Below are 23187 nucleotides of genomic sequence, written 5' to 3'. Positions count from 1 at the left end.
TCTCCAACTTTAGTTGAATCGAGTTTGACTACGCTCGGTCCTTGTTGAAGGTTAAAACATCACACTTGACGAAAAATCATTGTGGTTTTGATGCGTTGGTAAGAACGGTTCTTGCTAGAAGCCGGTAGCAGCCACTTAAAACTTGCAACAACAAAGTATAGGACGTCTAACTTGTTTTTGCAGGGCATGTTGTGATGTAATATGGTCAAGACATCATGCGATATAAATTTTTGTATGGGATGATCATGTTTCATAAAAGTGATCGGCAACTCGCAGGAGCCTGATGGTTTTCTCTTTATTGCATAAGATGCAAGTGTCATATAATTGCTTTACTTTATCACTATGCGATAGAAATCGTTGCAAAAGAAATAGTTGGCGAGACGACCATGTGACAACACATTGAGAGAGATCAAGATGATGGAGATCATAGTGTCATGCTGGTGACGATGAAGATCATGACAGTACTTTGGAGATGGAGATCAAAGGCACAAGATGATAATGGCCATATCATGTCACATATTTTGATTTCATGTGATGTTTATCTTTTATGCATCTTATTTTGCTTAGTACGACGGTAGCATTATGAGATGATCCCTTGCTAAAATTTTAAGGTATAAGTGTTCTCCCTAAGTATGCACCGTTGCGACAGTTCATTGTGCCGAGACATGATAACCCACAAGTATACGGGATCAATTGTAGCCTCTTTCGATAAGTAAGAGTGTCGAACCCAACGAGGAGCTAAAGGTAGAACAAATATTCCCTCAACTTCTATCGACCACCGATACAACTTTACGCACGCTTAACGTTATCTTTACCTAGAACAAGTATGAAACTAGAAGTATTTTGGAGGTGTTGTTGGATAGGTTTTCAAGATAATCACTACTTGAATCAGGCACTTTGCCATCTGCCATGGCAGATGGCAAAGGCACGGATGGCGGATGGCAAAGGGCCGGCTGAATAAACTCTGGTAAAGGCTTCTTTGCCGTCTGCTGGCAGATGGCAAAGAGCCTGTAGCCTTTGCCATCAGCTGGCCGATGGCAAAGCCTGAGGAACGGGGTTAGCCACGTTAGTAGGCTAAAGGTGTGCTTTGCCATCCACCAGCAGATGGCAAAGGCTACAGGCTCTTTGCCATCTGCCAGCTGATGGCAATGGGTGCAGGCTCTTTGCCATCGGCCAGCTGATGGCAAAGGTTGCAGGCTCTTTTCCATCCGCCAGCTGATGGCAAATGCTGCAAGCTCTTTGCCATCCTCCAGCTAATGGCAAAGCATGCAGGCTCTTTGACATCTACTTGTTGATGGCAAAGAGAACAAATAGGCCAGACGAGCGCTTCACAGGTTGCTGCCACGTGGCCTCTTTGCCATCTGCCAGCGGATGGCAAAGCTCTTTGCCATCAGCCAGTAGATGGCAAAGTGCCTATATTGCCTCATTTAATTTTGTTTTTCTTATATCAATTCATTTTCACAGAAAATCAAATATATATATATATATATATGACCAATATAGCATATTCAACACATATTACCAATAGTCATGAACGCAAATATATCCAACACATGTTACCAATAGTAGCAAGTTTCATCCATACATATACATAGTTTCATCAATATTACACAGTTTCATCATAGGTAGCAAGTTTCACAAAGTCAAAACAAAAACTAAAGATAAGCACTCCATCAACCCAAGCTTCCGTGATCTGAAGCAAATCTACAAAATGGGAAAGAAGAAAGTTAGAAGAAGAAGACTAGAATAAGAAGATTATTATGATGCAACTAAAATGTGAAGATTATTATGATGCAACTTATATCTGTAAAATATGTCATTTTGGAGCTAAGTATGGTTATTATGTCATTTTTGAGCTAGCTAAGCATACTAAGTCATTTTGGTGTAAAAAATGCTAAGTAAGGTCATTTTGGAACTAAGCATATATATTATGTCATTCTAGAGCTAGCTAAGCATATTAAGTCATTTGGAGGAAAAAATGCTAAGTATAGGTCATTTTAGAGCTATCCTAGGTTAAATAGGTCAATTTTGAGCTAGCTAAGCATATTAAGTCATTTTGGAGAAAAAATGCTAAGTATAGGTCATTTTCAAGCTATGCTAGGTTAAATAGGTCAATTTGGAGCTAATTAAGCAAAGCACTAGGCAAAACTTACCGTCAACCCGTAGGTGAAGAATCGGGGTTCTTGCTCGCGATAGTGGCAGACGGAGGAGGATCGGGGTTCTTGCTCGCGCCAATGGCAGACGTCGATGCTTGTCGGGAGTTATGCTGCACCAAATTAAAGATCATTTGCAATGTCTCATTAGCATGATACAACTCAAATGTGAAGACTAATAAGTAATGTCCATTCAAATGAAACTCACCGTGTCTGCCGGAGCAATGACTGGCATCGACGGAGGGGTCTGACCGTCTTCTCGCACATGTACTGCACATTTGGTTTTGACGAGTCAGTCATATTAGTTACTAATGAAAGGAACATTGCGTGCATGATTTAGCTAATATGTAGAAGAAACTTACCGCGAAGAGCTCGTATATGGCCCGGTTAGCCAAGTTGTTCCGATTCCTCTCCTCCTCCAAAAGCCTAGCCGTCCTCTCCTCAATCTGCCTCTCCCTCTCCGCCGCCTGCCTCCTTTCCTCTGCCAGAAGCTCCTGGGTCTTTGCTCTCTCTTCCTCAATAGCAGCCTGCAAAACCACTCCTCTCTAGCATTGTAATCATCGACGGTCGCACACATAATGTTGGAGGAAAGGTATCTAATTCTGTATAACTATCCTTGATTTCGAGATCCATTGGCCGTGGACGAGGCCTTATCTCAGCATCGGAGCTCGTCTGGCGCCTCTTGATCGGCGGGAGAGTGCTAGTACAACGTATCAGTCCATTCCCAATGGCTAACAAGCCATGGTTCCTTCCGCCACCAGATATCATCACCAGCTCTGGATCAATAGGCTGGCTCGGGTTAAAGTCCGACCCTTTCCTCGCCTTCCCCTCGTCTCTGTACCTCACGAGCTTGTTGTGGGAGGTGCGGTTGGTGAAGTTATTTGGATCATCGAGATCAGACTTAGAGAGTGCCTTGGCCTTCTTATACGGGGCACTATGGGCCATGGCATATAGGTCGAACAGCTCTGGCACATCCGTCTTGTTGTGCCGCGCCTAAAAGAAAAGAACAAAGTATTAGTTAAGGGCTCAAGCTAGCATGAAGACAGAATTTGCATGAATCATGAAGCAAACCACATACCCAGTTATCCCCGTACTGATATAGGTTGACGCTGCCTTGATGGTGTGGCACACTGCTCCTTTTGCCACGTCGATCCTTTGCATTGTTGTGGGTGGATAGCCATTGGGGAGAGCACCACTCATCCACTGGCGCCTCCCAACAATCCAGCCTATCCGCACACCATCTCGGGGGCACCTAAGTTAAGTAAACGACATTTGAGAGCTACGCCTACGAATCAAATCAAGGAAACTAAATACAAGGCCTTAAGAATAGGTAATTACCTTCATGTACTTCTCCTTACTCAGATACTTTGTACGGCACTTTAACTTGGACATCCTAATACCAATCGAGGCGAAGTAGTCTCGAGTAGCCTGCGTCCGAGCCCCGTTCCGCCAGTTTTGAAGTAGCCGCCTGCACTCAGCTTCGATAACCCGAGCCGCGGCCTCCTCCTATCCCTCAGCACACCTGTAAAAGGTCTGCAATCAAACAAGAAAACACGGATTAGTACAATCACTAGGGTTGCCAATCAAACAAGAAAACACAACATAAACAAGAGAGGAAAAATTACCCAAAACGTCTGGATCACAACGTCGGCCACCGTGTGGCACTCGACACCGCTGATCCTCTCCCCCGGCGAGGCCGCGGCAGCCAAGTAGTGCTCCCAGGTCATTCCTAGCTCTGGAACCTAGCCCTCACTAGGCAAATTGACCCACCCCGGGAAGCTCTGGCGACAAATCACACCAAGGACTGTGTTGGGCCTGCGGACACCACGACTGTGTTTCTAAGACCTGCAGTATGACAAGGCTAACGCATTATATATTCAAAGAATAAATGCACTTACTTCTCCCCATCAGACGTAATCAACCACCTCTGGTCAGGGGGCGCCGGGGTGGGCGGGAGCTTTGTACCACCACGCTGGTAGACATTGCCCCCCTCAACCAGCTCACTCTCATTATAGCTATCAGAACTATAGCCACCCTCGTCACCATCAGCATGGCCACTCGACTTCGGCCAGTCCCCCAATTGGTTCAGCTGCGATATAGCCTGATCCAGAGTCTCGTGGGACGGAGCCTCAGGGACCGGAGTCTCGTGGGGCAAAGGCTCGTCGGCCCGCGAGGCTCGTGGACCAGGGTCCGAGACGGGTCCACCTCAGGCGGCTCCATCTCAGACGGAGCAGTCCTGTGGTCAGGTGAATCAGCTGAGGGTGGTGGCGAGGAAGGCGTAGTGGCAGCCTTCCTACCTCTCCCGCCGCCACGTCCACCTCTACTAGCCTTCTCCTTCTTCTCCCCCCGACCTCTCACGGCCAAAGAAGAAGCGACCGCCGATGGTGTCTTCATACTGAGATCTAGTGCTCTCCGGAGGGTCTGGGGTGGAATGGAACTACCCCTCCCACCACGCGCCGAGGAAGGAGCCTCGGAGCGCTCTCGACCCGCGCCCACCATCTGTCAACACTTGCAACGACAAAGAGTAAACAAAATTAGTATAACATAAAAAAAAGAATACCTGACACAAATAATAATATGTATATAATTTAAGTGTATCATCATCATGAACATAAAAAATGGAATACCTAACATGAACTATAATATTAATCTTCATCGTCTATATATGCTTCGGGGTCAATAAATGCATCATCATCATCACTATCAGTAATGACATGCTCATCATCATCATCAATAAATGCATCAACATGTGAAAGGCCTCCTATACGTAATTGGTCAAGCATTGACAGGTCATCCGCAGCAGTAACCTCTTCTTGTTCCAGCTCTTCTTATTCCGGCTCATGCTCGGATTGATTGTCGCTGTCTACTTCAATGTTCTGGGGTGAAGTAGAGCGGTTCTTAAAACATTTTTTGGAAAGACGTGTTTCTTGGGAGAACTCTCCTTCATATGTGTCTGGGTTAATGTGAGGTTCATAATCCTCTTCATTGGGGGGAGGTGGTCTAACATGTGGCTGCACTTCATAAAAGACATCACAACCATTGAGATTTGAATCACTTTGGCAGGCCCACGGTAAATAGAAAACTTGGGTTGCCTGTTGAGCTGTAATATAGACATCGGGAACATCCAAATGGGTGCTTTGTTTGATTTCGACTAGCCCTAGATGTTCACGAGTCCTTATAGTCTCCTTCGGCTGGAACCAATAACATTTGAAGACTACGACGTTCGGTGGGTTTGCACCATAGAATAGAAGTTCATAAATTGCTTCAACTCTTCCATAATAATCGGTATCTCCTTCGCCGATAGCAAAGAACAACAATTTGTAGACTTTCGGTCGGCCATAGATAGCTCTTTAGCATAGGTACGAAAGCGATACCCGTTGATGTCGTATTTGTCAAATGAACGGACCTTATAGTCAAAACCATTAGCGACTTGTCTCAATTCGGCGTCCATAGACTCTGAACTAGCCTACAAGTTTAATACAAAATGATTGTTGCATTAGCCGGAAAATAGACGAAGAAATGAAATGGTCTAATAAAAATTACCGTTTGTTTGAACCAAGAGATGAAACCGGGATAGCCGCATCCATGCATTGCCAGAAGCTCATACTCTTCGACGGAATCCTTTTGGATCACCGCTCAATACGAGAATTTGACGACGTATCAACTGTATCAAATATCCGGGAATAAGAGCAGTTCAAAGGAATTAGAGGTTGCGAAACAATGTACCGAGAACTTACTCGATGTACGGCCGCACTTCTGTTAGATTGTTCAAGACATACAACGTAATGGTCCGCCATTCGTCAACATCCAACAATAAGGGAGTATAAGCACCGGCTGGTGCGAGCTTCCCTTTGAATAGGCTGAGGTTGGATCCACCCTTTTTAGGGTCGCCAGCATTGTGCCGAGGCTTCGGATTATGCAAATGATGATTTTTGGCTTCGTAGTGTGCTGTCACGAAGTTTGCCGCCTCCTCAGTAATGAATGCCTCGGCCATCAATGCTTCAATTCGACGTTTATTTTTACATTTTGCTTGAAGTGTCTTCTGCATCCTCTCAGTTGCGTAGCACCAACGATTCTGCACGGGTCCCCCCAATCGTGCCTCGGTCGGGAGATGCAAAATCAAATGCTGCATTGGATTAAAGAAGCCCGGTGGAAAGATCTTCTCTAACTTGCAGATCAACTCCAGTGCCAACTCTTCCAATTCTTCTAGCAAGCCAGACAATAGTTCTTTCGCACAAAGAACACGGAAGAAATAGCTCAGCTCTGCCAGTACTAGCCATTCATCCTCAGGGATAAAGCCATGCAACATCATCGGCATTACCCGCTCAAGCCATATGTGCCAATCATGACTCTTGAGACCAAATATTTTCAATTTTTCAAGGCTCGCTCCCCTCTTTAGATTCGCTGCATACCCATCGGGGAACATCAACTCATTTTTCACCCACAGGATAATTTCCCTCATATATTGCCTTCCAAAATTGAACCGTGCCTTTGGCTTTACCCAGTTCTTCTTTCCTTTCGGTTGTCGCATGTTTTGTAGTGGTCTATCACATAGAGCCTCCTGATCGACTCTAGCCTTAGGATTATTCTTTGTTTTTCCCTCTATGCCGAATAATGTACCAAAAAGGGTCTCGCCGACATTCTTTTCAGTGTGCATCATGTCGATGTTGTGTGGGCAAAGGAGGTCTTTGAAGTAAGGCAGATCCACAAGCATGTCTTGTGAGTCCAAGCGTGTTCCGAATTATACCTCTTGAAATACCTTGGACCCTTTGGATCCGGCTCGAGAGCGTTTAACTGATCTAGGGTCTCTTGGCCTGTCAACGCAGGTGGTGCAGAGTTTTTGACAACTCTACCTTTGATGAAGTTCTTCTTGTCTTTTCTAAACTTATGACGAGGATCCAAGAACTGTCTATGCATGTCGAAGCAAGAAAACTTGCCACCCGCCTGCAACCGACGAAACTCAAGAGTTGCCTTGCATGTGGGGCACAGAAACCTACCATGCACACACCAGCCAACGAATAGCGCATATGCCGGCAAGTCATGCATCAAGTACATGTACCACACACGCATTAGGAAGTTTTTTTAGAGCGGTGACGTATGTATTGATCCCATTATCCCAAGCTTCTTGCAATTCATCCTTAAGCGGCTGCATGTACACATTCATACTCTTCCCTGGAGAGTTGGGCCCCAGAATTATCAACGTTAGGAAAATGTTCTTTCTTTGCATAATCTGTCCGAGAGGAAGATTGAGTGGAATGACAAATACAGGCCAACAGCTGTATTGGGCTGCCATCATACCAAACACGTTGAACCCATCCGTGCTTACGGCGATTCGAGGATGCCTTGGATCTGCCACTTTAGCATGATGTATTGCATCGAAGCGCTTCCACGCAAAACCGTCTGATGTGTGTACCAACATCGGCTCCCCATCTGCATCCAGTTTGGTTCTTTTGCCCAATTTGTGCCATGTCATCTGTCTGATCGTCTCTTCGACCATGAAAAGATGTTGAAGTCTTGATATGATTAGCATATGCCGAAGAACATTAACTGGGATTTTTGTCTGACTCTTCTCACCCATACCGTTGTCTATCACAACATACCTGGAAGACTAGCAAACGGGACAATACTTCAAGTCCGCATACTCAAGCCTAAATAAAGCACATCCTTTCTCACAGGCATCTATCTTCTCATAGGGCATCTTAAGTACACGGAGGATTTTGGCCGACTGGTACAGGTTTGCAGGCATTACATGACCTTTGGGTAGAAAGCGTTCAAATAGTGCCATCACCGCGTCGTAGTATTCTCTGCCCAAGTTGAATTGAGCCTTTAGAGCCATTACTTGTGCGATGGCATCCAGCTGACAAAGCTCAGTGTGCTCGTGGAGAGGACGTTTTGAAGACTCCAACATATCATTGAAGGCCTTTGCAGATTCCTTCATCTCATCATCTGAATCCCGAGCATCATCAAAGTCTTCCACCATGTCTTCCATCCCAGTACCATGCTCGTCGGTGCGACGACGGCCCTCCTCAGCTCTGTCACGTTGGGCAGCCTCACCATGAAATGTCCAGACCGTATAATTAGGCGTAAAACCCCACTTCTGCAGGTGTTTGATCATTTCAAACTCTGACCTCTTATGATAGTTGTCGCACTCGACACAGGGGCACCAGGTTTGTCTCTGTCCATTTGCAAATGCGACTCTCACAACCCCCTTGGTTTCTGTTATCCATTCATGGGTCATGTCTTTCTGACTAGTGTGACCGGTGTACATCCACGCACGATCACTCATCTTGCCTAGCTACTAGACACACAAGAAATATATACATAATTCAACAAACCATATTCATCAGTTAATAGAGTTTGTCAGTTTTATTACGTCCATGCAATCTAGACGCTAATAGGTAAAGATAGGTCCTAATCCCATCCGAGTATGTGTAGATTGGGTTCGTTTTCTCATGCTCTACTCCGGATCAGACGCAAAATTTCGGCAGCACCTCCCCGCTGTTCTCCTGATACACGTCTCCGCAATAAGCAAAGAGGATGTGTACCCATAGAACAACAGGGAGGCGCTGACGAAATTCTGCATCGGATCTGGAGCAGAGCATATGGGAAAACGAACCCAATCTACACATACTCGGGCTGTCCATGGATAACGTTGGACAATTTGAAAGAATCACGGTTATAAATATGCAAATGCATGCATATTTATAGATGTAACCCTTTGGAACGGGAGACGCATAGTGGTCACGCATACTGATGATTCAACCTACCTACAGCTAGCATGTTTTATCGGCACGAAGACCGGAACATAACAAATGATTGGGGGAGGAGATGTCATTTGTGCTCACCCACGAACGTCGGGGCGGAGCTCGTTGAACGCACGGGAAGGTCGTCGAACACCAGACCCTCGCAGCGACGAAACAACTGCACATTTAAATCCACCCGATCAACACAAATATATATGATATTTTTCATAACAAAATCGGAAAATATATGACCTAACTCATAATTCATAAATATATGACCCAGTCGGCCTCTGGAAGGCCGAAAAGCACCTTTTCAGTCAACAGGAAGTCGAAGAGGTGTCGGGGGTCGGGGGTGTCGTGGTGTCAAAGGGACAAAGATAAATTCTATCCGGAAAGTGGACTATAAAGAAAATCCTGCTACATAATGCTCAAAACATCTGTAACCATATCCTAAATCTTGGCTACATGCATGTGTTTTTTGGAGCTAGCATGAAGTGTGCAACTTCTTGTGAATAAATGCTGATTGGGGTAATATGCGTGTGATACCCTTGATTGGATCACGCCTCTCTATTATATGCCAGGGGGATTACATGGAAAGGACTACAGTTGCAAGTAATTACAACATATACAAGGAAATTGCATAGAGATTAATCCAGTACACATTTTAACACTGTGTATTTTACATGTTGTTGGAGACTATTTTCTTTTCCCTCTTTTTGTGAAGTGTGCTCTCATGTCTTCCGATTTTGGGCTCATATACATGTACAATACTGCAACTATGTTGTACTGAAGAACTTTATGCGGCTACAGATTCAGTTGGATTCTTTCATTTGAAAAAATACAGCTTCCTATTTTTCTTGGAAGCTCTTGAGATTGTGATGCATATTGGCCATTAATTTCTACAACTTAGATTTTTCCTGGACAGAACTAGGGAGATTAGGCGGGAGTCCCCTGTCATCGACCATTTAGGAGGATACTCAACTTCCATGCTCCCAACCAATTAGGAGGATACTCAAGCTTCCTATTTTTCATGATTAGCAAAATCCTAGCAGATGGTAGTCTAGAAATCAGCCAGATTGGTCTTTCTATGTGTGCTTTAAAGTTTGCCTGATTGTATGTTGTCTGAACAAGACACTCCTCTTTTCTCAAAAAACAAAAAACAACACACTTCTCTGTAAAATACAGGCTTACACCTTGGAGTTTACATCTGTTGTGGTGTACCTCTGCTCTATGTTTGAATGTTTATCTGTTTCCAGTGTATAGATTAGGGCTAAACTGAACCATGCTAATTCAATCAGGTTTGGGCATACACATAGGCAAAGTTTGAATATAATATAGGACAGGGATCAGGTATAGACATGTGCATATTACATTTGTGTTTCAAGGCAACAACATAAGTGTGTTTCATGTATTTTCTGTGCGTATTAACATGTTACAGCACATACACCTTATATAAGTCAGGACAAGTAATTTGCCTCCTTCGCTTTGCCCCATGATGAAACTGAATTCATGATCTCCCAACGCATAGAGCACAAGAGTAGCACTAAATCTTCACGGTTCATATTTAGGCCATATCTACATGTTAAGCAAGATCAAGCCCGACCTGTTTATACAAACAGGCAAGGTTGTAGCGATTTTGTGCATGCTGATGCTTGTGATTGTTCTACATCTGAAAAGAAAATACATAATGCACTACTCATCCAAGCAAAATAGTTAAAATAATAGTATTTGGAAGCAACAAATATGATCAATTCGATCTACTCTCACAATGAAACAAGAGAAATAATTTCTTTCAGTCATCGTATATTTTCCTCTCTGAACATATAGCAGCAGAGCATGAACATGTACAGGGAGAGGTGGTCAGGCAGCAAAGAGGGCATCACCTTCGCAAAATGGGAAGAGGTGGTCGGGGAGGCAGAGAATCGACACAGCCGCCGGGTTCTTCGGCGGAAGACGGCGAGCAGGACGGGGATGACTTGTCGGGGACGGAGGAGCCGGTCGGTGATGGCGGCAGACGAGGGCGGGGATGTGTGGTCGGGGACGGAGGAGACGGTCCGCGACGGCGGCAGACTTAGGCGAGCAGGGCGGGGATGGCTTCACATCATGGACGAGCGGCGGCCGCCGGCGCTGAAGGTGCAGCCGGCATGGCTGCTCCGTGCGGCGGCTAGGGTTGGGGGAAGGGGAAAGAGCCTCGAGGGTTGGGGGAGGGGGCGGCGCCGCGTCCTGGAACGGTGGAGGGGCGTGCTGCGGTGGCGGGGAGGGGCGGGCCGGTGGCGGTGCTGGGCGGCGTCGGGAACGCGGGGCTGGGGCGCGGTGCGGTGGTGGCTGGGAGAGGTGGGGAGAGAGAGAGGGGGGTGGGGCCGGGCTGGGAGAGAGAGAGAGAGAGGGGTGGGGCTGGGTTGGCAGAGAGGGGAGGAGAATTTTTTTTTGGCAGTGATAAGAATCAGACTACTCAATTAAGCTTTCCATCAGACTACTAGTCCATCGTTGGATTGATGCAGCCTGGAACGACAGATTAAAGAGGTGGGCCTAGGTAGTTAGTTTGCATGTAGTACTAATTGCGATTTGTTTCCCGTCAACTACTCCCCAGAAATCACGTTAGACACTATTTTAGCTCTAGCCCCTTCCTTAATGCTTCATCTGTACGTACTTTGAAATCTGCACTAAACTACTCCAAAGAAAAACAAGGAAGCACATAGTATGGTAACACGTGCTAGCACTAGAACAATTCGTTTTGCTTCTATTTCCTAGCAAATTTGCTTCCATATAAGACTATATTGTTTCAACCTGGTGAGATTATTGTCCAGCGCGACCTTTTATTATGTTTATACTATGGGAATTTTTGCTGGGAATGATTATAGAAGTGTCTGCAATGTAACAATAAAATGCTTCGAAAAGTACAAATGATTTTATCAAACACCTTCTCTTTTACCATTGTGGCTAACAGTTTCAATTAAATTATATCGGGGCTTTGCTTCCCAAGAATTTGGTATTTGCGTTCAAAGAAATAGGAGTTTGCTTCCAAAGAATTTGGTATTTGTGTCCAAAGAAATAGGAATTTGCTTCCAACGAGTTTGTGAGCCATGAGATCAAAATACAAATCAACGACATTGACGGGTCTGACGAATGCTTCTCATCAGCTGTATGTAGGGAAGTGTTTTCCTTTTTTGTGAAGAAGAGAGGGGAGGAGATAGTCCCACATCTTTGCCATCAGCCAACGGATGGCAAAGGCCCACATCTTTGCCATCAGCCAGCAGATGGCAAAGCCCCACCTCTTTGCCATCAGCCAGCTGATGGCAAAGAATCTTTGCTGTCAATTGGCTGATGGCAAAGAGATGGGGCTAGTAGGCCGTTATAGCTCTGTTATCCACTAGGCCCCGCCCACTTCTTTGCCATCTGCCAGCAGGCGGAAAAGATTCTTTGCCATCGGTTGGCAGATGGCAAAGAGGTGGGGTTGATTGGCCGTTACAGCACTGGACCCCACCCACCTCTTTGTCGTCTGCCAGCGGACGGCAAAGATTCTTTGCCATCGGCTGGCAGATGGCAAAGAACTGGCTGATGGCAACCAGGTTCTTTGCCATCTGTTTTTTGTAAGCTGATGGCAAAGACGTTCTTTGCCATCCGCTGGCAGATGGCAAATTCTCTGTTTCCAGTAGTGAATAAAGAGCGTGTAAATAAAAAATAGGGGTTGTTTAGATGAAGACACAACTAAGTTAGTTTTAGTAGAGAGCTTGTTATCACACAAGAAAGTTATTTGTTCCTATGCAATGGATAACTAGAGCGGTAATCATTATTGCAATTTTATTTGAGGGAGAGGCATAAGCTAACATACTTTCTCTTCTTGGATCATATGCACTTATGATTAGAACTCTAGAAAGTATCCGCAACTACTAAAGATCATTAAGGTAAAACCCAACCATAGCATTATAAGGCATCAAGTCCTTTTTATTCCCATACGCAAACAACCTGCTTACTCGGGTCTATGTTTCTATCACTCACGCCACCCACCATAAGAAAATCATGAACATATTGCAAACCCCAAAGCAGGGATCCCTCATGCTTGCGCGATATGGAGAGCACCATAGGATAGCTCCAATAATAAAACATGCAACTCAAACCAATCACGATCGTCAATTAACCCATAGGACAAAACGGATCTACTCAAACATCATAGGATAGCCATACATCATTGGGAAATAATATATAGTGTTGAGCACCATGTTTAAGTAGAGATTACAGCGTTGGTGACAAGGGGGGAAGAGTTGCATATAGGGGGGGAAGAGTTGGTGATGATGATGGTGAAGTTGTTAGTGTAGATTGCGGTGATGATGATGGCTTCGGTGGCGTTCCGGCGCCACCGGAAGAGAGGTGGAGAGGGACCCCCTTCTTTTTCTTCTTCCTTGAACTTCTCCCTAGATGGGAGAAGGATTTCCCCGCTGGTCCATGGCCTCCATGGCATGGGAGGGGCGAGAATCCCTCCGAGATTGGATGATCCGTCTCTCTGTCTCTCTCTGTTTCTGCGTTTCAGATTCTTCCCTTTCACAGTTTCTTAAATTTCCGGAGATCTGTAACTCCGATTGGGCTGAATTTTGGACAAGATTTTTATCCAGATATTGGCTTTCTTGCGGCGAAAGAAGGGCACCAACTGCCTTACGGGGTGGCCACGAGGGCCCAGGGCGCGCCTGACCCCCTGGGGCGCCCCCTGCCTCGTGGCCCCCTCGGGCATCGTCTCGTGTTGATTCTTCTTCCCAAAAATCACATATATTCCAAAAAAAATCCGTCAATTTTTATTCCATTTGGACTCTGTTTGATATGGACTTTCTGCGAAACAAAAACATGCAACAAACAGGAAATGGCAGTGGGTACTAGATCAATATGTTAGTCCCAAAAATAGTATAAAAAGTTACCAAAAGTATATGAAAGTTGTAGAATATTGGCATGGAACAATCAAAAATTATAGATAAGACCGAGACGTATCAGCATCCCCAAGCTTAATTCCTGCTCGTCCTCGAGTAGGTAAATGAGAAAATAGATAATTTTTGATGTGGAATGCAACCTTGCATAATCTTGATCATGTAATCTAATCATGGCATGAATATTAAGACACGAGTGATTCAAAGCAATAGTCTATCATTTGACATTAAGACAATAGTACTTCAAGCATACTAATAAAGCAATCATGTCTTTTCAAAATAACATGGCCAAAGAAAGTTAACCGTACAAAATCATATGGTCTGCCTATGCTCCTTCTTCACCACACAAAATATTCAAATCATGCACAACCCCGATGACAAGCCAAGCAATTGTTTCATACTTTTGACGTTCTCAAAAATTTTCAACTTTCACGCAATGCATGAGCATGAGCCATGGATATAGCACTATAGGTGGAATACAATATGATGATGGAGGTTGTGTGGAGAAGACAAAAAAGGAGAAAGTCTCACATTGACGCGGCTAATCAACGGGCTATGGAGATGCCCATCAATTGATGTCAATGCGAGGAGTAGGGATTATGATGCAACGGATGCACTAGAGCTATAAGTGTATGAAAGCTCAAACTGAAACTAAGTGGGTGTGCATCCAACTTGCTTCCTCATGAAGACCTAGGGCATTTGAGGAAGCCCATCGTTGGAATATACAAGCCAAGTTCTATAATGAAAATTCCCACTAGTATATGAAAGTGCTAACTCAAGAGACTCTCTATATGAAGAACATGGTGCTATCTGAAGCACAAGTGTGGTAAAATGATAGTAACATTGTCCCTTCTCTCTTTTTTCTCATTATTTATTTTTTTTCTTTCTTTTTATTTTTTTGTAGGCTTCTTTGGCCTCTCTCTTTTTTGGGGGGCTTCTTTGGCCACTTTTATTTTGATAACCTTACATGGGACAATGTTCTAATAATGATGATCATCACACTTTTATTTACTTACAACTCAATATTACAACTCGATACTAGAACAAAGATATGACTCTATATGAATGCCTCCAGCGGTGTACCAGGATGTGAAATGATCTACCGTAGCAATGACATCTAAAAATGGACAAGCCATGAAAACATCATGCTAGCTATCTTACGATCATGCAAAGCAATATGATAGTACATTCTCAAGTCATGTATATGATGATGATGGAAGTTGCATGGCAATATATCTCGGAATGGCTATGGAAATGCCATGATAGGTAGGTATGGTGGCTGTTTTGAGGAAGATATAAGGAGGCTTATGTGTGATAGAGTGTATCATATCACGGTGTTTGGATGCACCGACTAAGTTTGCACCAACTCTCGAGGTGAGATAGGGCAATGCATGGTACCGAAGAGGCTAGCAATGATGGAAGGGTGAGAGTGTGTATAATCCATGGACTCAACATTAGTCATAAAAAACTCACATACTTATTGCAAAAATCTATTAGTCATCGAAACAACGTACTACGCGCATGCTCCTAGGGGGATAGATTGGTAGAAAAAGACCATCGCTCGTCCCCGACTACCACTCATAAGCAAGACAATCAATAAATACCCCATGCTCCAACTTCGTTACATAACGGTTCACCATACGTGCATGCTACGGGAATCACAAACTTCAACACAAGTATTTCTACAATCCACAACTACCCACTACACTACTAGGAAAAGGGCTATAGATAATATGGACACTAATGGCGCACCAGACATGTGGTGCGCCACTACTATATAGCAGTGGCGCACCATGTGCTGGTGCGCCATTAGTGTCTATCACACTAATGGTGCACCACACCAATGGTGCGCCACTCCTGACATCTATTTTTTTTTCCAAAAATACTAATGGCGCACCTGGTCAGAGTGCGCCATTACTAGTTTTAACAAGTAATGGCGCACCTGGTCAGAGTGCGCCATTACTAGTTTTAACAAGTAATGGCGCACCACTCACCCCGTGCGCCATTACTAACAATTTTTTTCCAAAACTAGTAATGGCGCACCTTGGTACAATGCGCCAGTACTATTCTTCCCCCCTCTATCCATTTTCCCCTTGCGGCCCCCACGCCAAATCCCCCTCCATCTCGACCCCCCTCGCCGCCGACGACCCCCCGCACCCTCCCCCGCTCCACCGCCACCGCCGACGCCCCGCACCCTCCCCCGCTCCACCGCCACCGCTGACCCCCCGGACCCTCCCCCGCTCCAATCTAGCTTAGGCTAGGTCGCGCCCCCCCCCAACCCCATTCACTGTAGCCGCCCGGCCCACCCCACCCCACCGGCAACTTGTAGCGACCAGACCTCAAACGGTCCAATCTCTGTGCTCCGGTGTCATCCCTGGATCAGTAATGCTGACACCACACAGTACTTGAAGGATTTATAGCAGAGTAGCAATCACACACTTATTACATCGAGTGTCTCAAAAGAGAACTTATTACAATAAATATGGCTTAAGGCCATCTAATAACGATAACAGCAGAAGGCTTGGAAGATAAGTGAGTCCATCAACTCCAACGGCATCACTAAGTATAGAACCACGACCTAAAACTCCTTAATCATCGTCTGAAAAGTATGCAACATTAACGTTGCAGCCCGAAAACGGGTCAGCACATGGAATATGCTGGCAATGTAACACATAGAGAGCAATGGAATGAAACAGCTATTCTATATGCATATTTGGCTGGGGGAAAGCTCTATGGTCACAGTTTTGCGTAAAGCCAATTTTTCCCTACTGCAAAGGAATAAATTTATTTAACTATCATGGTGGTTTTTAAACATTGAGAATGGTTGACAGCATTCTCAATCCCAATTAAACATCATCATTAAACAAACCCATCAAAATTAATTTTTAGAGTAACATGTTGAGATTCACATGATAATCTAGGTACTAGATACTCAAGATGTCCATAACCGGGGACACGGCTAACCATGATTAGTTTATACACTCTGCAGAGGTTTGCACACTTTTCCCCACAAGACTCGATCTCCTCCATTGGATTTCTCGCACTACATGGTGTTTGAGAAACGGATGACCGAGACATAGTCTTTCAGAAGCACTAGCACCTTACGATGGGTAGACCGTACCACTTACATCCCCTACACCTGCTAGTCTACCACTGTAAGAGTTCGCATGACTTAGTCAACTATGCTAGAGCCCATAATAGCTTGTGGCTGCACGCGGAAGTTTTTAGCATGAATAATCTCATGATCCCTTTGAGCCTGGGTGGCGGTCCAAAAGAAAATAGGCAATCCTGGAATACCCAGGTGCCTCAATCCACCCAGATATGTGTTTAGGTTGCCACCTTAAGTAAACCATTAATTAACAAAGCTCACATCTGTCATGGATACACTCACTCAATCCACGTCTACTAGCATAGCGTAGCAATAATAAGCAACGAAGAAGTAACTCCCAAAGGTTTGATAATAAACAGGTAATAGGTACTACCTCAACTACTTCCCAAACCCACAATTTAATTAGATCCTAATCATGCAATGTGTAAGGATTGATCTAATGCAATAAAACTGGGTAGTAGGAGGTATGATCAAAGTGTTACTTGCCTTTCTGATGATCCGGGAAACCTAGCGATTCGAAGTAACAAGCGGCGCACTCCGGGTACTCTATCGCAAACAACAAGCACACAATAAGTACTCAACTGATGCACAGGTAAAACTCAAATAAGAGATATAACCAGAAGGTTCAACTTAAGAACTCTGGTTGGCAAAAAGAATCCAATCGAACGAAGCAACGAAAGACAAACAACAAAAGAAACAGGCTTCGTTTACTATTCTGGATCTAAGGCAATTTTTACAGAAACAAAAACTAGTTTAAGTTGGTTAAACGGAAAGAGGGTTTCGAGGCGAAACTCCAGGCGCTTGAATTGCCTGATTCCGATAAACGAGCGAAAAGTTATACTAAAACGAAAATCGGATCAGAAATCACGATCAGAAATAATCACGGAAAATCCAAGAAAAAGAAAAACGATGAACATGTTAACGAACGAGCGTTCGTTATCTGGATCTAAACGACGAACACGTTCGTTAAATCGAACGAATGAGCGAATGCTCGCTAAATAACTAAACCGTAAAAAACCGTTCTAAAAACGGATCTAAAAAACCGCGGTTTAAAAAAAACGGGCGGTTTTCTAAGGAAAACCGCTGGCGACGGCGGCTACCTCGGGCGGCGGGACGGCGGGGTCGGCGGCGAGGCGGCGCGGCGGGGTCAGCGGTGCGGCAGCAGCGGCGAGGCGGCGGCGGCACGGGCGGGGGCGGCGCTAGGGTTTGAGGCGCGCGGGCGGGCTGCGGGGCTGAGGCGCTGGTGGGCTTCGGCGGCTCAGGCGGGCGGCTTATAAAGGCCCCCCGGGCGGAGTCCCGCTCGGGTACGGCCCGGAGTCGGTTCGGATTTTTTTTAAATTAATTCTGCGCAGAAAAACTAACGAAAGAAATACTAAACGGACTCCAAAAATCCCGAAATAAATTTTCCCCGACTTCTAAAATCAAGCCGAACGAAGCGAACATTTATTTGGGGCCTAAATGCAATTTTGAAAAACGCACATTTTTCCTAAAGTCAAATAAAATAGCAAATAAAACCAAATAAAATCTTATTTTGATTTTTTTTATTAAATCCTCAATATTTCTTTATTTTGGGAAAGTCATTTTATTCCCTCTCTCATATTTTTGTAATAGAAATAATTGAAGATGAAATAAATAAAATCAAAAGATCCTATTTTCAAAATTTGAGACAACTCAAATATGAAAATAACGAAATCCCCAACTCTCTCCAAGGGTCCTTGAGTTGCAAAAAATTTCTAGGATCAGCCAAAATGCAATAAATATGATATGCAATGATGATCTAGTGTATAACATTCCAAATTGAAAATTTGGATGTTACAAACCTACCCCCTTAAGTTGAATCTCGCCCTCGAGATTCGGGTTGGCTAGAAAATAGGTGAGGGTGGTCTTTCAGCAATTCTTCCTCTCGTTCCCAGGTGGCTTCATCCTCCGTGTGGTGGCTCCACTGAACCTTGCAAAACTTGATAACCTTGCTGCGGGTGACTCGACTGGCATACTCTAGAATCTTAATTGGTTTCTCCTCATAGGTCAAATCACTGTCCAACTGAATTGCTTCCAGTGGTACCGTATCTCTCAGCGGTATGTCAGCCATCTTTGCGTGGCACTTCTTCAACTGGGATACATGAAACACGTCGTGAACTCCTGACAATCCTTCGGGTAATTCTAACTTGTAGGCTACTTCTCCCATACATTCCAAAACTTTGTATGGGCCTACAAAACGTGGCGCTAGTTTTCCCTTAACTCCAAAGCGCTTAACTCCTCGAAGTGGTGATACTCAAAGATAAACTTGGTCTCCAACTTCGTAAACTGTCTCCTTGCGTTTAGAATCTACATAACTCTTCTGCCTGGATTGAGCTACCTTTAGCCTGTCGCGAATTAATTTCACTTCCTGTTCAGATTCCTTTATCAGATCCGGTCCAAACAACTGGCGATCTCCAACTTCATCCCAGGACAGTGGGGTCCTGCACCTTCTTCCGTACAAAGCTTCAAAAGGGGCCATCTTCAAACTGGATTGATAGCTGTTGTTGTAAGAGAATTCTGCATACGGCAAATTCTCATCCCAACTAGATCCGTAATCTAGCGCACAAACTCTTAGCATATCCTCCAAGATCTGGTTGACTCTCTTAGTCTGTCCATCTGTCTGCAGGTGGAAAGCTGTGCTAAACTCTAGTCTGGTTCCCAAAGTCTCATGCAACTGATTCCAGAACTTTGAAGTAAACTGGGTTCCTCTATCTGATACAATGCTCCTTGGAACTCCATGCAGACATACGATCCTGGTCATGTATATCTTTGCCAACTTTGCACTGGTATAGGTAGTCTTCACTGGAATGAAATGAGCTACCTTTGTCAAACGATCGACTACAACCCATATCGAGTCATAGCCTGAACGTGTTCTGGGCAATCCTGTAATAAAATCCATGCCTAGCTTATCCCACTTCCATTCGGGTATTGACAATGGTTGTAGCAATCCTGCTGGCTTCTGATGCTCGGCCTTCACTCTCTGACATACATCACAAACTGCTACGTACTCCACAATATCCTTCTTCATTCCGGTCCACCAGAAAATATCCTTCAAATCCAAATACATCTTCGTATTTCCTGGGTGAATCAAATATGGTGAATCATGGGCCTCTTGTAAAATTAACTTCCTGATCTCTGAATCATTTGGCACATAAACACGGTCTTCAAACCATATGGTATCATGCTAATCCTCACGAAATCCCTTAGCTTTTCCTTTGCTAATTTTCTCCTTAATAGAAGCAATCTCCTTGTCAGTCCTTTGGGCTTCTCCGATTTTATCCATCAATGTAGCTGAATCTCCAATGCTGCTACATAGCCTCTCGGGACTATTTCCAAACATAGCTCTCGAAGATTTTCGGCTAACTCCCTTGGTAAATCTCCCGTCATTAAGGTGTTGACGTGGCTCTTACGGCTCAACGCGTCAGCTACTATGTTAGCCTTTCTAGGGTGATATTGCAATCTCATATCATAATCCTTGATGAGCTCCAACCATCTCCTTTGTCTGAGATTCAACTCCTTCTGTGTGAAAATATACTTCAGACTCTTATGATCCGTATACACTTTGCAATGGTTTCCAATCAGAAAATGTCTCCAAGTCTTCAGTGCATGCACTACGGCTGCTAACTCCAAATCATGCATAGCATAATTCAACTCATGAGGCTTAAGCTGTCGTGAGGCATATGAAACAACTCTCCCTTCCTGCATAAGTACTGCTCCAAGTCCTCGATGTGAAGCGTCGCAATACACCTCATAATCCTTGGTCTGGTCTGGCAAGATCAACACTGGTGAGGTAACCAAACGTTTCTTCAACTCCTAAAAACTAGCCTCACATTCCTCCGTCCATATGAACTTGGTATCCTTCTTCAACAACTCCGTCATAGGCTTCGCAATCTTTGAGAAATTCTCAATAAACCTCCGGTAGTATCCTGCGAGTCCAAGAAAACTCCGGACCTCTCCCACGGTGGTTGGTGCTTCCCACTTGGTCACGGTATCAACTTTAGTGGGATCTACTGCTATACCTTCTCCGGATATAACGTGTCCGAGAAATCCAACTTCCTTCAACCAAAACTCACATTTGCTAAACTTGGCATATAATTGATGTTCTCTGAGCTTTCCAAGAACCAAACACAAATGTTCCTTATGCTCCTCTTCATTCCTTGAGTAAACCGGGATATCATCAATGAACACTACGACGAACTTATCCAAGAACTCCATAAACACTTTGTTCATCATGTTCATAAAATATGCAGGTGCGTTAGTCAGACCAAATGACATAACGGTATACTCGTACAGCCCATACCTGGTGGTAAAAGCCGTCTTGGGTATATCCTGTTCCCTAATCTTCAACTGGTGGTATCCTGATCACAGATCGATCTTGGAAAATACCTTAGCTCCTTGCAATCGATCAAACAGATCATTGATCATCGGTAGTGGGTACTTGTTCTTGATGGTTGTTTCATTCAATCCTCGATAATCGACAACCATCCTTAATGATCCATCCTTCTTTTCTACTAGAAGTACTGGCGATCCCCAAGGTGAAGAACTTGGGCGAATATATCCTTTATCCAGTAACTCCTTAATTTTCTTCTTAATTTCCACCAAATCCTTTGCAGGCATCCTATATGGTCTCTTTGATATTGGCCCTGTGCCAGGCAAAAGCTCAAACAAAAACTCAATATCTCTATCCGGTGGCATGCCTGGCAACTCTTCTGGAAATACTTCGGGGAAATCCTTCACTACTGGTACTTCCTCCTGCACAACTCCGGTTAAACAATTTATTTGAGTCCTCTTTGGCACATGTCGGGATACATACTTGATCCTTCTCCCTTCTGGGGTGGTAAGAAAAATTGACTTACTAGCACATTCAATATTCCCTTCATACTTTGACAACCAATCCATGCCTAATATCACATCCAATCCTTGGGATTCCAATACTATTAGGTCTGAGGGAAAAACATAGTTACCAATCCTTAATGGTAACCGATCACACCATAGACTAGCCATATATTCTGCTCCAGGCGAGGTTACTAACATGGGTGACCTAAGGGCATGGGTTGGCAGTTTATACTTATCCACAAATCCCCTTGATATGTATGAATGTGATGCACCAGTATCGAAAAGAATGAGTGCAGTAAATGACTTAACCAAAAACTTACCGATTACTGCATCCGGCTGCTCTTCAACCTCCTCCACGTTAACGTGGTTCACTTGTCCCCTGTTGAAAGGGCTCGACTTCTTCCCAGAGCTTCCATTGCCATTTCCATTCTGTGATTCAGGACATTCATTGGTATAATGTCCGGTCTTCTAGCACTTAAAGCAAGTGAGTTGGCTCAGGTCTTTCTTGGCTGGGGTTGATGGGTTGGTGCGGTTCTGGCCGTTGCTTCCTCCATTCCCATTACTATTCTTGGGGCCATTGTGATTGTGCGAGCTTCCTCCTCCATGGGTATGCTGAAAATGTCCTCCCGGCCTAGGGGTAAATCGTGGCTTCTGCTGAGCTCCTGAATTGTACTTTCCTTGTGCATACTTCCTCTTGCGATTCTCAATTTGCTGTTGCTTCCCTTCAATCATGAGAGCACGATCTACCAACTCCTTGTAGTTGTTGAAGGTTGCTACCATCAACTGCATGCTCAACTCATCATTCAGTCCTTCCAGAAATTTCTCCTGCTTAGCTGCGTGTGTAGCAACGTCATCTGGGGCATAACGTGCTAGCTTACTAAAGTCCTCCACATACTGGCCAACTATCCGTCCTCCTTGGCACAAGTTGCGAAACTCTCGCTTCTTCATGGCCATAGCTCCTGCTGAAACATGGGCAGTTCAAAAAGCCTGCTGAAACTGGTCCCATGTGATAGTATCGACAGGGAAAGTGGCTGTGAAGTTCTCCCACCATGATGCTGCAGGTCCTTCAAGCTGATGTGCGGCAAACTTCACCTTCTCCGCATCCATGCATCCTGCTGTGGTCAACTCTCTAGCTATCTTGCGGAGCCAATCATCTGCTACTATCGGCTCGGTGCTACTGGAAAACACCGACGGATTCAGCCTAAGAAAACGGGCTGAGTGATCAACAGGTGGTGGTGGTGGTGGGTTGTTGTTGTTGTTCCCTTGATTCTGATTCTGGACTAGCAACTACATCAATGTGTTCTGCTGCTGGATCAACTGGGTAAGCTCTGATGGAAAGGTAAATCCGGGGTCACGTCTCGGAGGCATCTGAGGGTTTAGAAATGATGAGATTTAAGAATAGAGGGGGTCTAAAG

At 44.7% G+C, this 23187-nt stretch overlaps 1 protein-coding gene across 1 annotated transcript in view; it reads right to left on the bottom strand.

Moving 5' to 3' along the window:
- Positions 1-7246: 7246 nt before the first annotated feature.
- LOC123136191 (vegetative cell wall protein gp1) overlaps positions 7247-23187 on the bottom strand; it is a 91075-nt gene continuing 75134 nt past the window's right edge. Inside the window, exons 2-4 of the mRNA XM_044555795.1 lie at positions 10780-11221; positions 8999-9074; positions 7247-8202 (exon numbers count right to left, since the gene is read on the bottom strand). Of these exons, the coding sequence (XP_044411730.1) occupies positions 8088-8202; positions 8999-9074; positions 10780-11221 (633 nt within the window). The 3' untranslated portion in view covers positions 7247-8087. The remainder of the gene's footprint in view (positions 8203-8998; positions 9075-10779; positions 11222-23187) is intronic.

Source organism: Triticum aestivum, chromosome 1A, assembly GCF_018294505.1.
Source record: "Triticum aestivum cultivar Chinese Spring chromosome 1A, IWGSC CS RefSeq v2.1, whole genome shotgun sequence".
NCBI lineage: Eukaryota > Viridiplantae > Streptophyta > Magnoliopsida > Poales > Poaceae > Triticum > Triticum aestivum.
This window is presented reverse-complemented; position numbering and strand designations above follow the sequence as displayed.